Source organism: Odontesthes bonariensis, chromosome 21, assembly GCF_027942865.1.
Source record: "Odontesthes bonariensis isolate fOdoBon6 chromosome 21, fOdoBon6.hap1, whole genome shotgun sequence".
Taxonomy (NCBI): Eukaryota; Metazoa; Chordata; class Actinopteri; order Atheriniformes; family Atherinopsidae; genus Odontesthes; species Odontesthes bonariensis.
Window position 1 is genome coordinate 33657651 of NC_134526.1, and position 15430 is coordinate 33673080.

General features: G+C 44.8%; 1 protein-coding gene across 2 annotated transcripts in view; it reads left to right on the top strand.

Moving 5' to 3' along the window:
- The first annotated feature begins 2406 nt into the window (after positions 1–2406).
- The window catches only part of nbr1b (NBR1 autophagy cargo receptor b), a 288590-nt gene continuing 275566 nt past the window's right edge, over positions 2407–15430 (top strand). For both annotated transcript variants that reach the window (XM_075454950.1, XM_075454951.1), the window contains exon 1: positions 2407–2601. In XM_075454950.1, coding sequence (XP_075311065.1) covers positions 2482–2601 — 120 coding nt within the window. In that variant the 5' untranslated portion in view covers positions 2407–2481. The remainder of the gene's footprint in view (positions 2602–15430) is intronic.

A 15430-nucleotide genomic window follows, 5' to 3' on the forward strand; every position in this document is an offset into this window, starting at 1 on the left:
TGAAGGAACTATCTGATCAAATTCAACGAGCTACACTCCGTGCCAGGAGAGTAACCGCACATGTCAGAGTTCAGGAGTTTAGGGTGATTACATAATCACTTGGACATGGCACAATCCCAGTGCCAAGTGGAGTAACAACCAATCAGACCTTTCTCTCAAAAGTTCCACCATCCTTTACCGTAGAGGTGGAGGCAAGTTTGGTTCAAACTATACCGGTGCAATATACACATCAGTTAATAGAACTCTTTATTATTTATTACAAAGTCTTGGTTTTCTCAGGATCAACCAGTGTCAGAAATGTTTAATGTTTATGATTGTGTGGGTTATGCATCCAAATCATATTGGTGGTAAGAATTCTTGTCGCACCAGACTTTAGTATGCTCCATGTGACAACATGCAAATCTTGTAGGCGGAGGACGTCATCACCCACAGGCAGTTCTGACAATGAGGTTACATTTGCCCACTGCTTGCTCTTTAATAGAAATATTGATGTTCTTTAAGATTAAAAACTGTTTTATTCTCCAACTCTGTGATGATTAAAATTAAGTAATTTTCTTTGTAATCTTCATTGTAAGCACAGTTGACTTTTAGATGAACTGTTTGCATCACACTTGCAGCCTACACTCTCACTACAATAATGTAACTACAGCATAGTACAGAGCCAACGACTGCAGCTGTCAAAAAGAATCTTCTTTAATGCATAATGAAGCATGACAGCGTAATTAAAAGTAATTACTTTGTACATCACTTAGTGTACACTAAGTTGTACGACACTAAGTGTACTTAGTGTCGTACAACACTCTGCAGACTGCTTGTGTGACTGTTGGATCTTTCCTTGCAAGAAAAAAAAATGCACACGAAGACAGTTACTTTTCATGTCTTTATTTAATTTATTGTATTGATATTTCCACAATATGCAAATGGCTGGATGTGCAACCAAAAAGTTAACAATGCACAGGCTTCAGGTGACAATCCTACACATTGATCAGATGCTGATTAATTGAAAAATTAGCTTATCTGGCTAAAGCCCGGAGGGGTTGACAACAACCCATTTAACAACATTTCAATAACATAGACAAGCCACAAAAAGATTGTACAATTTGTAAGTTGAAACTGTCATATTGAGGAGGGTGAACAAACAACCTTCACAAGGCATATTAGAGTGGACTGAAATACAAATTGTCCAGGGCTGATATAAATAACAATTCCAGTACACATGATGTCTATTGTGGTGGATCTGATTGAGCACTTGGTGCTCGACAATGTTGGCCTGCGGCGCGCCAGGCTCTGGGATTGATGGCTTGTATCTGTTGCTAGGTTAAGCTGTGGTACTAGAGAGAGCACCAGTAAGTACCCCGCCTCCGTTGTACATTATTTCTTAATATAGTTATAGTAACCCACGGTCCGGTCTGAGACAGAGCAACAGTAAGGCCGAACAAAGAACCACAACATCTATGTTTTTAAATGAATGCTTTAACACAATGTATTGTAATGTCTTCAGGTTAGAATGGTCACTAAATAATTTTAGTAAAAACGCATGCATGCATTCTTATCATTTGTCAAGACTTTGCTAAATTAGGTTAAATCACAAAAGCTGGAAGTGGAACTAAGTGAAAAGCTGTTTGGGAACTGAAAGAGTCAGGCCAATGATCTGCATTACCTAAAAGAGGAGTTCCCATCAAAAGTAAAGGGATCATCTGAGTGTGTATGTGTTACAGCTATTAGCTATGCTGTGGGCAGTAGAAGGGACAGACTAAGGAAGGACTGCTAAAATATGTGTCTGTACCTATTCACTTCCAGCATTATGAAGCAACTTGAGGCAAAAATCACGCATATGAAGGGAAAAATACAATGTTGTTGAAATAAAAAAGTCCAAATTAATAGGGAAAAGAATAGTTTGTAGGTAAACAGACAAACAGAGGAAGACACTTCCAGGAGATCCAAGCAACAGAGGTTATAATAGGAGAGAAGTCATAGGTGGATTATAGGTCTCACAGGAACTTGAATAGCATACCTGTCATCATTTTTTAAGATCAATGTGAAAAAAGAAGAGCGAAAATGGCACATTGATTTCATGTAAAAAATTTGGAGGAAGAGAGATGGGGGTTATTATGGAGCAAGTGCCACCAGAAGAAAAAAAGAGAAAAAACGGTGGAGATACGGATTATTTTTGCAAGTTTAGTAAAATGAGCGGACAGGGTTTTTCTCCGTGTTTTTCTCTCCCACCCTGAGCCCTAACCCGGGCTCCGTCCGGTAATCACAGGAGACAGGAGAAAAACTAGTGAACATGCAGATATTCTGGACAGTGCAGAAGCAGAAAAAGGACTGTAGTTGACGTCTAAAACCAGAAGGAGGCGATGATGAAGCAAAAATGATTGCGAATTAAACCACGAAGAAGAAGAAGAAGAAGAAGAAGAAGAAGAAGAAGAAGCGTCAGTGAGAACGTCCAGACAGCATCAGTTATATTTAGTATGCGTTAAAATGCAAATAGCCGACATCATGGACTTCCACATCAATCTGAAGGTGAATTTCAGGGGAAATTACAAGAATTTTCTCCTTTCGGGATCCGAGACCAGGAGCTGGGAGGCAATGGAGGCTATGGTAAGACGGCATCAAGCCCCACGGTGCAGTTCGGCCGCTGGCCCACTCTGCCTGTCGCTGCAGGTGGATGGATGGATGGATGGATGGATGGATGGATGGATGGATGGATGGATGGATGGATGTATGTGTTGATGGATGGATGGATGGATGGATGGGTGGGTGGGTGGGTGGATGTGTTGATGGATGGATGGATGGGTGGGTGGATGTGTTGATGGATGGGTGGGTGGGTGGGTGGGTGGATGTGTTGATGGATGGATGGATGGATGGATGGGTGGGTGGGTGGGTGGATGTGTGGATGGATGGATGGGTGGGTGGGTGGGTGGGTGGGTGGATGTGTTGATGGATGGATGGGTGGGTGGGTGGGTGGATGTGTTGATGGATGGATGGATGGATGGATGGGTGGGTGGGTGGGTGGATGTGTTGATGGATGGATGGATGGTGACCCTGTGCATGTGTGTGTCAACAGGTGCCAACCTGGATGGGTTAAAATCGGAGGACAAATTTCGTGTGTATGTATGCATGACCAATAAATGGGATCTTAAAGGGATAATCCGGAGTAAAATGCACTTTAGATCAATTTACGGGATGTTGGGAGTACATACGTTGAGTTAACATCAAAATCATGTCATTCGGATGTGTTTTGAGAATTTCGATTTGACCGTTTTTAGCCAAAAGTCGTTAGCCTGGAAGTGATGAGGGCATATCATGTCACCGCTACAAAACGCTATTTTTATACCTCTTCTACAGCTCCAAACAACATAACACTTACGTGGTAGTAAGTAGAGGGCCCCTAAAGCCAAACCGAAGTGTCCCGAGGTCTTCATGTGGTCGGATATAGAGTCCAGAATGAATTTAATCAAGCCAGTACCTTTCCGGAAATGTGTCTGCTGCAGCTGCCGCTGAAGACCGTGGTGAAGTTGTTTTGATATTGGTTTGAAAAAAAAGACACCTTATTTCCTTATTGTGAATATCTGTCGAATATCCAATATCAAACCAACTTCACCACGGTCTGTAGCGGCAGCTGAACAGAGCAACTGAACTACCAATAAACAACATCAAAAAGCTTTAAGTGATTATGTCATAATTTGTAATTTAATGGAAACACACCCTAAACATACATTTCTCCAGATGAAGCTATTATCTGGCCTAGCCATCAATTTAATTATTAGGGCCACAGTCCTAACTTGAACTGTTGGTCCATGAACAGGTGGAACACCTGGTTTTGCTGATTCCTGCCTCGCTTCTGTGACCATTGTTGGTGCTGACTGTCCATGGTCTAACCGTCCCTGGTCTTCTTGGTCCCTGGACTCTCTCACAGATGCTGTGCCTGTGTAACCTAGTCATGCTGCTCTGTCTGTTCCTCTCCTACATCCTCCTCTTTCTCCTCCTCTTTCTCCTCCTCTAAGCCTCTGCTGCTCCCCTGTCGGCTCTCTCGTACTGTAGCCTGCTCAACATATACAAGCAGCAGCTAACGTTAACTACGTAACTCGGTTCCGGGGGCTGGCCGGGGGCTACTGTGGGTGATGGAAAGTCAGGAGCGGATTCCTGGGCCTGGCTGGCTGTGCATTTGGCCTGAATGATTTGGGATGAAACGCATACGTGACGATAGAATCAATGTGACTGGCGAGTGGGGTGGCATGTAAATTTGTAGGGGGGGCCGTGGCCACCCCGGTCACCCCCTGGAGTCAGATATACAGTATAATGGAAGGTCCCCCAGCAGGCTGGGCCTATAGCAGCTTAACTATGGGATGTTTCAGGCTCACCTGAGCCATCCCTAACTACAAGCTTTATCAGAAAGGTATCATGATCCATGTCATGTTGTGTGTTTTTCTGGTTTGTCTGTTTAGTCTCCTATTCGTTTAGCCTTCCCATTTCCTCTCCTTTCCTCAGTTCCCTCCTGCCGGTCGTCAGCTCCACTCCCTTCACCTGTGTTAATCATCCTCAGCTGTACTCACTCACCATCACTCTCCCCACAGTATTTAGTCTCATAGTTCCTTTCAGTCATTGTCAGATCCTCCATCAAACTGCCCATTAGTTTTCCCTGTCAGTCTTGGTCCTGCTTCTGCATAATGTACAGTCTGGTTATTGTTTCTTTTTTAGGTGTTGTTGTTTTTCTAGTTTAGTTTTGTGGTTCTCCAGCAGTTGCTGTGATTTTCATTCATATTTATAGTAAACCCTTAAAGTGATACTGGGCTGCTCAATTTCTCCATTGATAAAATAATTTCACAACTCTACAACATAAAAATTCATAAAAAAACATGTAGAATATAGCATATACTTTGTTGTCTACAGTAGTAGATCAACCCTCATCTTACTTTGAAGCTCCCAGATCAAGGAAGTGACGTCGACGCAGCTTTAGCAGCAGAGAAGCTATCAGGCTTGTGTTGATAATAATAAACTCCTGGACTATTTTCAAACTTCCAAATGCACTGTTTTGTGAGTACAGAGCATATTTGTACTACTGTAGAAGTTTGGTGTAATGGCATGTGATTTTAGTGTGGTAATTTTGGAGATACTGCCAGGTTCCATTAACCCTTGTACGAAGCTATTCGGGATAACTCAGTAACTCAGCTGATGTTCAGCCAAGATCGAAAAAACTGCGGGTGGGCTACTTGGCTGGATATCACGGTTCAAATGACCCCAGGTTGAATCTACTCCGGAGTATCACTTTAAATTTCCTTCTGGCTCCTGTCCAGTGTGTCTGCATCTGGGTCCTCCCCCTTCAGTCTCCATTGCCAAACTGTGACAAAAGGACATTTTTAAGTCTTGTCTTAAAAGTGGAAAGGGTGTCTGCTTCCCGGACATTTACTGACAGTTTATTCCACAAGAGAGGGGCCTGATAACTGAAGGCTCTGCCTCCCATTCTACTTTTAGAAACTCTGGGAACCTCAAGTAAACCTGCAGTTTGGGAACGAAGTGCTCTGTTAGGAAAATATCTTACAATGAGATCTTTAAGATATGATGGAGCTCGGTCATTAAGAGCTTTATATGTAAGGAGAAGAATCTTAAATTCTATTCTGAATTTAACAGGGAGCCAATGAAGAGAAGCTAAAACTGGAGAAATATGATCTCTCTCTCTCATCAGAACTCTGGCTGCAGCATTTTGGATCAGCTGAAGGCTTTTCAGAGAATATGTGGGACAGCCCAATAATAAAGAATTACAGCAGTCCAATCCTGAAGTAACAAATGCATGGAGCAGTTTTTCTGCATCACTCTGAGACAAGATGTTCCTGATTTTAACAATATTACGAAGATGAAAGAAGGCAGTCCTAGAAACCTGTTTTATATCTGAGTCAGAGGACAGATCCTAGCCAACCATCTAGAGTAATTATATAGCTAGACAGTTTCTCCCTGAAACGCTCAGGTCCAAAGATAACGACTTCAGTTTTGTCTGAATTTAGAAGCAGACAGTTCTGAGTCATCCAGGTCTTTATGTCTTTAAGACATGCTTGTAATCTGACCAACCTATTGGGTTCATCTGGTTTTATAGATAAGTACAGCTGAGTATCATCAGCATTGCAATGGAAATTTATGCCATGTTGTCTAATGTTTCCTAATGGAAGCATGTATAAAATGAAAAGAATCGGTCCAAGCACAGAACCCTGAGGAACTCCATGAAGCTGAAACTGAAGCTGCTTGCTTGTACCAGTACTAAAGCACTATGAGAAACAGTGAACCCAGAGAAGTGCACGTTCTGTGGTGCTTGGTCAGAGGAATGTATGGGAATATGCTTGCTGTTTTATCAGAGCTGGGCGCGCGCGCGTGTGAGAGCGAGAGAGAGAGAATGCGGATGCACATCACGTTGCCAGGATGATTTTACTTTAAATGTCCAAACAGCCAACAACACTAATAACCCAAGTCCAAAATATGCCAGCACAGAAGTGCGCAAATTGCCAAAACAGTCAACACAGCACAGAAGGCTATAGCCTACATAGATGAATCAATGGTCATGACTTTAGCCCACAACATGCCAGCACATAACTGTGCAGAGTAAAATGCTCAATCAGCCAACAATACACAACAAAAGCACCTCAGTAAGATGTTAACTCAACTTAAACTCGCTTGTATCAGTACAATGCAGTACAAAAATATTGAACAAAGAAGAGGGACAGGGACGTCTGGGTTTCTCTGCTCAAGCTGCTGCCCCCGCGACCCGATCCCCGGACAAGCGGAAGATGATGGATGGAAGAGTGCACACGTTGGTGCTAATAAAACCATTGACTTAACTTTTAAAACTTCCCAAAGGCCTGCCTGCGTCTCTCATTGGCCTGCACGAACTCCTTAGCGATGGCTGTCATGTCAGTGTCCTCCAGAATGTCACGGTGAATATGGCAGTTCATCAAGTCATTCAGTCTTTTCTGTGTTATTGTGGATCGGAGGCATGATTTCAGTCGACGAAGTGTGGAAAACGAACGCTCTGCTGATGCGGTACTGACTGGGATGGTGAAAAAAAGTTTCAGAAGTTTGTGTACTTCGGGCTGCAGGTCTTTTGCGACAGGAACAGCATTCATTGCATTGCTTATGACTCTCACTGACAGTTTGTCATTTTGAAGTGTAAATGTCTTAATCGTGTCTGGCAACATGCAACTGTGCGCAGAGTTGATCAAAGTCAAACTCTTTGTATAGAGACGTAATGGGTGATGGGAGTGTCACCTCATCCCCGTCCCCAGCTGTCACTAGTAGCCTCTCAATGTCCACCACTACTCCGAAATCACGCTGGTCGAAGCGCCTATCGTTGTGAAGAACCTGTCCCTTGCCAGGAGGGTCCTGGTTCTTTTTAGCACATCGGGATTGCTTGGTTGATGAGGCGTTGTAAGATCCGTGGAGCACTCACTTGAATAGTGCCCATGGCTAGCCTCAGCGAGGTTTGGTTCGGTTAGCGTAGTAGTTGAAGAACATTCGTCACTAGCCCCTTTCACACTGAGACCCGCTACCTTAGCGGGTCTAAATTGCCACTTCGACCCGCGTCGAGCAATGTGAAAGCTTGGCATGTTAGGTGACCCATGTAACTTGATGTAAAACAGAGTAAAACTTGTCCTCACCTGTCACTGTTGTTCTGAATCAGCTGTCCATTCTGTCTTTTAAACTCCTCACGCCACGCCCACGTCCGACCCGCGTCAATTGCTTTCACACCAAACTCGGCTCGGCAAAAAGACTAGGGTCCGACGCGGGTCGAGAGGCGAGTCGAGTTGACACGCCAGCCCGGGTCGTCAGTGTGAAAGGAACAGCGGACACGCTAAATTCGCGTATTAAACGCGGGTTCTTCCTCAGTGTGAAAGGGGCTACTGTTGCTTGGCTGGTCCACAGTTGAAGGTTGGGGCACAGCTGTCCCATCAGATGATGCTGTGCTTTTTACTAGTTTTGCTTTGAAATATTCAAAAATGGGTTTGTGCCTTTTCATTTTGGTTGTATATTCCACGCCACGAACAATCTCTGCAGTCTACCACAATCACTACTTCTGCCGCGCGATTTTCAGTGCTGCGCTGTATAGGACTACATTTTGCAACATTGACGTGTGACGTAAAAAATATTGGTTAAGGAAAACGCTTGATTAAATTATTACCGCATGGGTTGTGTTTAAGTTTGATCTTCGACAGGTTTTGAGTTGAAAAAAAACTTGCAGGCTCTCGGATACACGCAGAGCGGGGAGGAGGGGGGTTCATTCATTCATTCATTCATGGGAGGGAGCCAATCAGAGACGCCTCATTATCGCGTCACGGATATGCATGAGAAGGACCGGAAAACCCTGTCGTATCTCATCAAGCCATTCTTTCTGCCCAGCTTGAAAAAAACAGCTTGAAACAAAGCAACCATAACATTTTTCTTAATAGAACCGACGCCTAATGGATTCAATAACAATGGTGAACACAGCAGTATTAATGAAATGACGATGGAAGTTGGCCTTTAAACCAGCCAAATGCAGTTCCTTTAATCCCAATAACATGTTCAAGTCTGTGTAATAAGATACTGTGATCGACCGTATCAAATGCAGCACTGAGATCCAACAGGACAAGCACAGACACAAGTCCGCTATCAGAGGCTAAGAGGAGATCATTGGTAACTTTCAGCAGTGCAGTTTCTGTGCTATGATGCACTCTGAATCCTGACTGAAACTCTTCAAACAGATTATTTCTGTGGAAATTATCACAAAGCTGAGCTGCAACTATTTTTCCAAGAACTTTAGACATAAAAGGGAGATTGGATATAGGTCTAAAGTACAGTGGAGAACATTCTATGTATTCTCTTGTCCTTTCATTCTCTATTATACCTTCTCAGGTGGGTAGTCTGAGGTGAGAGTCTTTGTTTCCATCACCTGTGGTTTGGATGGTTTGTTGCATTATTATTTAAGCAGTTCTGACTTCATTGTACTTTTCTGCTGGCTAACCTCTCTCCATGCTACCTTGGTCCTGTCCTCTCTTCTTGGCCATGAGGGATAATCCTGTTTACTGCCACTTGCAATGTTTATGTTGTCGCCAAGCATCTGTAGGATCACTGCAGCTGTGGTGTACATTATCTTATTAGTCTCTGATAGTCGCAGTTGGTATAGTATATAGTAGGATTGGGACGATATGCTTTGGTCACGATTCGATTTGTATCATGATTCTTGATAATTGTGATTCTACAAGTATTGCGATTCGATATAATCAGTAGGGGTGGGAATCGCCAGAGACACCACGATACGATATTATCACGATATTGCGATATGTTGAGTATTGCTATACCAAATATCACAATATATAGCAACATTTTCAGCTGCAAAGGAAACCACCATAATTAATCTTGATCAACATGCTTATCTGTTAAAAAAAGTTTTCAGTCAATTCATCTTACTTCAAATATTTATTCCAACAAAATGGACAGCTCATTCAACAAGTGCAAACAAAAATAAAACATGTCTGTCTTTTCCCAACTACAATAGAAAATGTCCTCTTTACCTGACCAACGTAACTGTTTGTATTTCAGTCTAGTCAATTTCTACCGCGTGCGCGATGTCCGTCTCATTCAAAGTGAAGATTTCACTGCCACTCCTTCTCACTTCGGGAGACAACAGGGCTGCACAAACTGCAGGCTGTTGTTCAAGAAACCTCAGAAGCCTTTCGTATGCACTATTCCATCACATGGTTACGTCAGTTTTGAGTTTGTGGCTCGGAAGCTGCAGCATGGTTTGCCACCGTGCTTCTGTTGAAAAAGCCAGTGATGCGCCGCACTCTCGCCCTAAGCCTGGCTACTGTTGGCAGCTTTAATGCCCGCTGTGATGCCAGATTAAGTGTGTGGGCGAAACACTTGACATGGACGTATCCCGCTAACTGAATAGCGACACACATATTAGAAGCGCTGTCTGTTATAACAACCAAGTCTTTGTCTGCAATACCCCATTCTTCTGCTGCATTTCGCAGGAGGTCTGCGATGTTTGGAGTCGGCTACATGAGACTGCAGTCCTCTGTGATGTGGTGCGATGTTACAGTCATGTACGAGTCCACTGACCTCGACGTCAAAGCGTCACTAGTTAATGCAACCCTTCCTGCTGTTCTCAAGGATTCTTCCACTTCAAGCTTAGTTCCTCGGTAGAGTTTAGGCACAGCCGTCTCTGCAAAGAAACGGCGAGACGTAATCACATACCTGGGCTCAAGCGTCTTTAACATGTTGCAAAACCCGGCATTTTCCACCACGCTGAATGGACGTAAGTCTTTCACCATGAAGTAAACAATGGACTGAGTTAACTTCCTTGCACGCTCAGAATGTGAAAGTAGCTTTGCTAATCTCAGAGGGTCCAGTGTCGGTTGGTTGGTTTGGTTTGGCCCCCCTCACCTGCCAGTACTGCTGGGTGGTAGCGGGGGAGGTGAACTCTCATGTTAGTTGTGTTCCCGGAGTATTTCACTTTCGCACGACAGTCCCTGCAGATCGCATGTGTCATGTCAATGTCTTTCTTTCCCTCTTTGTTCAAAAGTCCAAAATAAGTGGCGCATTTATCAGTTCTCCTTCCTACATGTTGCTGTGCTGTGATCACCTATGACCTACCTGTGTTGAGCTCACCAGATAGTGAACGGTTAGCACCATTTAGTGGACTAAAGTAGCAATTGATTTTATTTTGGTGCATAATACAGTTTATTTTTTTAAGTGTATGTGACCAAAATATCGATATTTTGTGTCTCTGAATCAATACAATATCGCCACGCAAAATATCGCGATATGTCACTGTATCGGTATTTTCCCCCACCCCTAGTATATAGGGCTTTTTTCATATGTTGTTGCAGAAAGAAATAAGTTCTGTCTCCTATCCTTTGCAAAGGGGCATGCAGGCTTCCGAAATCCAGTTTATTCGTGATTTTCTATCTCGGCTTGTGACTGGTTCTCAGATGGTAGGGATGATTATGTCTCCCTCCTGGCCTATTGTCGTGGCTCCCTCATCTCCGGTTGTAATTGCAGATTCACTTCACAAACATAAGAACACTAGGTTAGAGGTTGTTTCTTCGTTAGATTAGATGTAGGGTTTCGATATTTATATGTGTAAGTATTAGCCATTACTGCGTCTTCGATCCATTAGCCAGCTGCCCTCAACGCCATCTCAAAATGGGGAATTAAACTTACTTGGCTATAATTACTACCTTCTTCACAGTGCTTCAGTTGATGTGTTGGGGCTAATGTTAACTCTGCTAGCTTTGGCTTTCCATCCCATACCTTCACACAGAAACATTCATATTGATTTTAAAAAATGTGTCCAAAGGAAACAACACTCCCAGAAAAATCTGCGGTTTCTGCAGCAACACATAATACTGTAAAGGGAGAAAGCAATAGCTGTGTGTAAACTGCAGAAAGCACCACCACTTTGTACACCGTTGAAAAGCACTCCAAAAGTGCGCAGACAACTGCCCACTACACGCTCATTCAGGAGCTGGTCTCCTGAGGCAGAAGAGGCCCTCAGGGACTGCTTTGAGCAGACTGACTGGAGCGTGCTGCAAGACTCTTTTGGGGAGGACATTGAAGGGGTCACACACTGCACTACTGACTACCTTAACTTCTGTATGGACATTGTCGCTCCCACTAGAACAGTACGCTGCTTCACAAACAACAATCCCTGGATCACCTGCGATGTCAAACACCTTCTGAACCTGAAGAAGATGGCATTTAAAAAGGGGGACCAGGCGGAGCTGAAGCGCGTACAGGGAGAGCTCAAGAGCAGGCTGAAAGAGGCTAAGGAGACAATAGCCGCTTTTGGACAGACAGTTCTAAGAAAGTAGTTATCAGAACTACCCTCCTCGAATTTCGTTCTGATAACTGTCCTTCCCCAGCGGAACTGTTTCAGTCTGCATTCGCACATGAGTCGGGACCTGATAGGGACTGATGCGCCGCGCGCAGCCGTCTGCTGCAGTGACGTGTTAGCCGTTAGCCGTTTAGCGCTACATTCAAACACAAAACAAAACGGTAAAAGTAATGAGAGTAGAAAAAACACCACCAAGAAGCTAATATGGAGAGCGGGGAGGCCACTGTGTTTATGGTCTGCATGATGGTGATATTAATCATGGACAATCACATCAGGCGTCAAATATCGAGGCTGGAAGAGCTCACAGAGAGAGTCAGGAGATACTTTTTTATTTCATGAAGGAAGAAAGGAGAGCAGAGCGCTGCAGACAAATGAGACCAGTGTACGTTTAACTTATTAAACACCCGCCAGTTGTGTCTGTGTCATATGAGGAGACATTTCAGCCGTGATAGAATTACATGGGGCGTAGCTACCGACCACCACACACCTCCGTTAGATTAGTTCTATAGAACCATGAAAAGACCCGACCTCGGAGAAGGAGCTAAATAGTTATAGGAACTAAGGGAGATAGCCCCGAGTTCCTGTATGTCCGAACACGGGAGAAAACGGCCCCGCGGATTAAAAGGTTATTAGAACTGCCAAAGGTTCCTACAGTCCGAAAGCGGCTATACAGAAGGAAGGTGGAGCAGAAGCTGCAGTAGAACAATATGAGGGAGGTCTGGGATGGTATGAAGACCATCACAGGCTGCAGGAAGAGCGGCAGCACTGTAGAGGGGGATGTGGTGAGAGCAAACCAGCTCAACCAGTTCTTCAACAGGTTTGATAACCCTGCCATGGGTGTCAATGCCCGTCTAAAGCCTGGTTTATAGTCGGTAACGCAAGACGCAACGCAAGACGCAACGCAAGCCCTTGCGTGGTTGCAAGCACACCTCAATTTTCTAAACCTCACGCAAGACGCAAGACCCGAGCAGAGCTATAGAGTAGCCACTCTGGATGCGAGCACAAGCCACTATCTAGTCCAGCCGGCTAGCTGCTAGCATGGCCCTATTCCAGCCACGTGATTGGTTCAGCGCGACGCAACTCTCGTTCTCATTGGCTGTTCGTCTTGTCTGTCAAAAGATGGACGAATGGAATCTATGGAAAAGTATATGACCATGTTTCATATCTCTTATCGAGGAAAAGTTATTCATCGATAGCTATCGTTTTATCTCCCAGCCCTATCTGCACATGTACAGATAGTTATTCATTCTATGAAAATACTATCTGTAATAAACGTTCAATTAAAAAAAACAAAAAAAACAAGCCACTATTTACATCACATCCGGCGGCGTGTTGATCTTCCGGTTTCATCCCCTAATAAAAGACCGCTGTTTTCAAACGCCAAGGTAGAAAGCGAAGAAGAGCAAGAAGAAGCATGAATCCCATAGACATAATATATTATATTATGTCTATGATGAATCCACTCGAAGAGAGACTTGCCGAAGAGGTCCTGGCGGTGAATTTCCTTTCATTGTAGTAGGCTTTTCATTGAAAAAACCCGCTACTCCACCTACTGTCCTGGCGGTGAATTGCCACGCAGCACACTCAAGCGCCGGCAAAGCAAAATGAAGCATAAATGTCTCGAGCCATTAACGCAAGAGAAAGACGCAAGCGCAAGGGCAGTTAAAAGAAGTATAACTCAGCCTTTACATCTACTCCAGCACCTCCCCCTCCCCCACTAGCTGCTGTTACCTGCACTCTGGATACCATTACATCCTCACCCCTCCCCCCCTGACCACAGTCAATGAAGAACCACCCCCGTCAGCAGTCAGGAGGTTGCCACTCTCCACACCTACACCCCTCCCTCCGAGGACCACTAACAGCCCCCACCAACCTCCAATCATCACTGCGGGCCAGGTCACAGGAGAGCTGAAGAGACTGCGCCCCAGGAAAGCAGCTGGCCCTGATGGAGTCTGTCCTAGACTTCTAAAAGCTTGTGCTGCTGAACTGGGAGAGCCTCTGCAGCACATCTACAACCTGAGCCTCCAACTGGGGAAGGTCCCAAAGCTGTGGAAAACATCCTGCCTCATCCCTGTTCCGAAGAAGCCACACCCCAGCGTAATGAACGACTACAGGCCCGTCGCGCTAACCTCCCACATCACAAAGACCATGGAGAGACTGCTACTGCACATTCTCAGACCACAGGTTCGCCATGCACTAGACCCGCTGCAGTTCGCCTTTCAGGAGAAGGTGGGCGTGGACGATGCCATCATCTACCTTCTGCACAGAGCACATTCTCATCTGGACAAGGGGAAGGGTGCTGTGAGAATCATATACTTCGATTTTTCCAGTGCCTTTAACACCATCCAGCCCCTCAAACTGAGAGACAAGCTCGTGCAGATGGGTGTGAATGCCCACCTGGTATCCTGGATCACGGACTACTTGACAGAGAGACCACAGTTTGTCAGGTTAAAAGACTGCCTCTCTGACACTGGTCTGCAGCACTGGCGCTCCACAGAGGACTGTGCTCTCACCAGTCCTGTACACCCTGTACGTCAGACTTCTCCTACAATACAGTCATGCCACATCCAGAAGTTTTCTGATGACACTGCTATTGTGGGGTGTATCAGGGAGGGGCAGGAGGATGAGTACAGGAGCCTGGTGGATGACTTTGTGAAGTAATAATAATAATACATTTTATTTTTCGAGGCGCCTTTCAGGTCACCCAAGGTTCACCTTACATTAAAATTTGAGAGCATTAAAAAAAATAATAAAAGCATAAAAACATGAGACAACATAAAACAGAAGTGCACAGAGTCCAGTTATAGGGAGAATGCCAGTTTGAATAGGTGAGTTTTAAGTTGGGATTTGAATGATGTGATGGAGTCTGACTGTATTATGAGTGGGGGGAGAGAGTTCCAGAGCCTGGGTGCTGAGCAGCTGAAGGCTCACCCATGGTCTTGAGGCGTGACGTGGGGATGGTTAGCAGTCCAGCAGAGGTTGAGCGGAGGGTGCGGGAGGGAGTGTGTTGGTGAAGGAGGTCGCTGAGGTAAGTGGGGGCTAGGTTGTGGAGAGCTTTATAGGTGAGGAGAAGATTTTTGTAGTGAATGCGGTATTGTACTGGGAACCAGTGAAGTTGGATGAGAACAGGGGTGATGTGGTCCGAAGATTAGGTACCGGTGATGATCCGGGCGGCTGAATTCTGGATGATTTGCAGTCTGTTAATGAGTTTGGTGGGGAGTCCAGTGAGCAGGGCATTGCAGTAGTCAATGCGGGATGTGACAAATGAATGAACCAGGATTTCAGTGCTGGATTGGGTCAGTGATGGGCGGAGTCTGGAGATGTTGCAGAGGTGGAAGAATGCGGTTCGGGTGACATTTTGAATGTGGGGTGCAAATGAAAGGGTGCTGTGAAAAATAACGCCGAGGCTCTTGACTTGGGGTGAAAAGGGTACAGGAAATCCGTCGATGATGATGGGTGGAACTGGGTTGTGATGTGATTTGGTGAGGATGGATTTGGAGCCGATGAGCAGGGCCTCGGTTTTGTTGCTGTTAAGTTTAAGGAAGTTCCTGCTCATCCAGCTCCGGA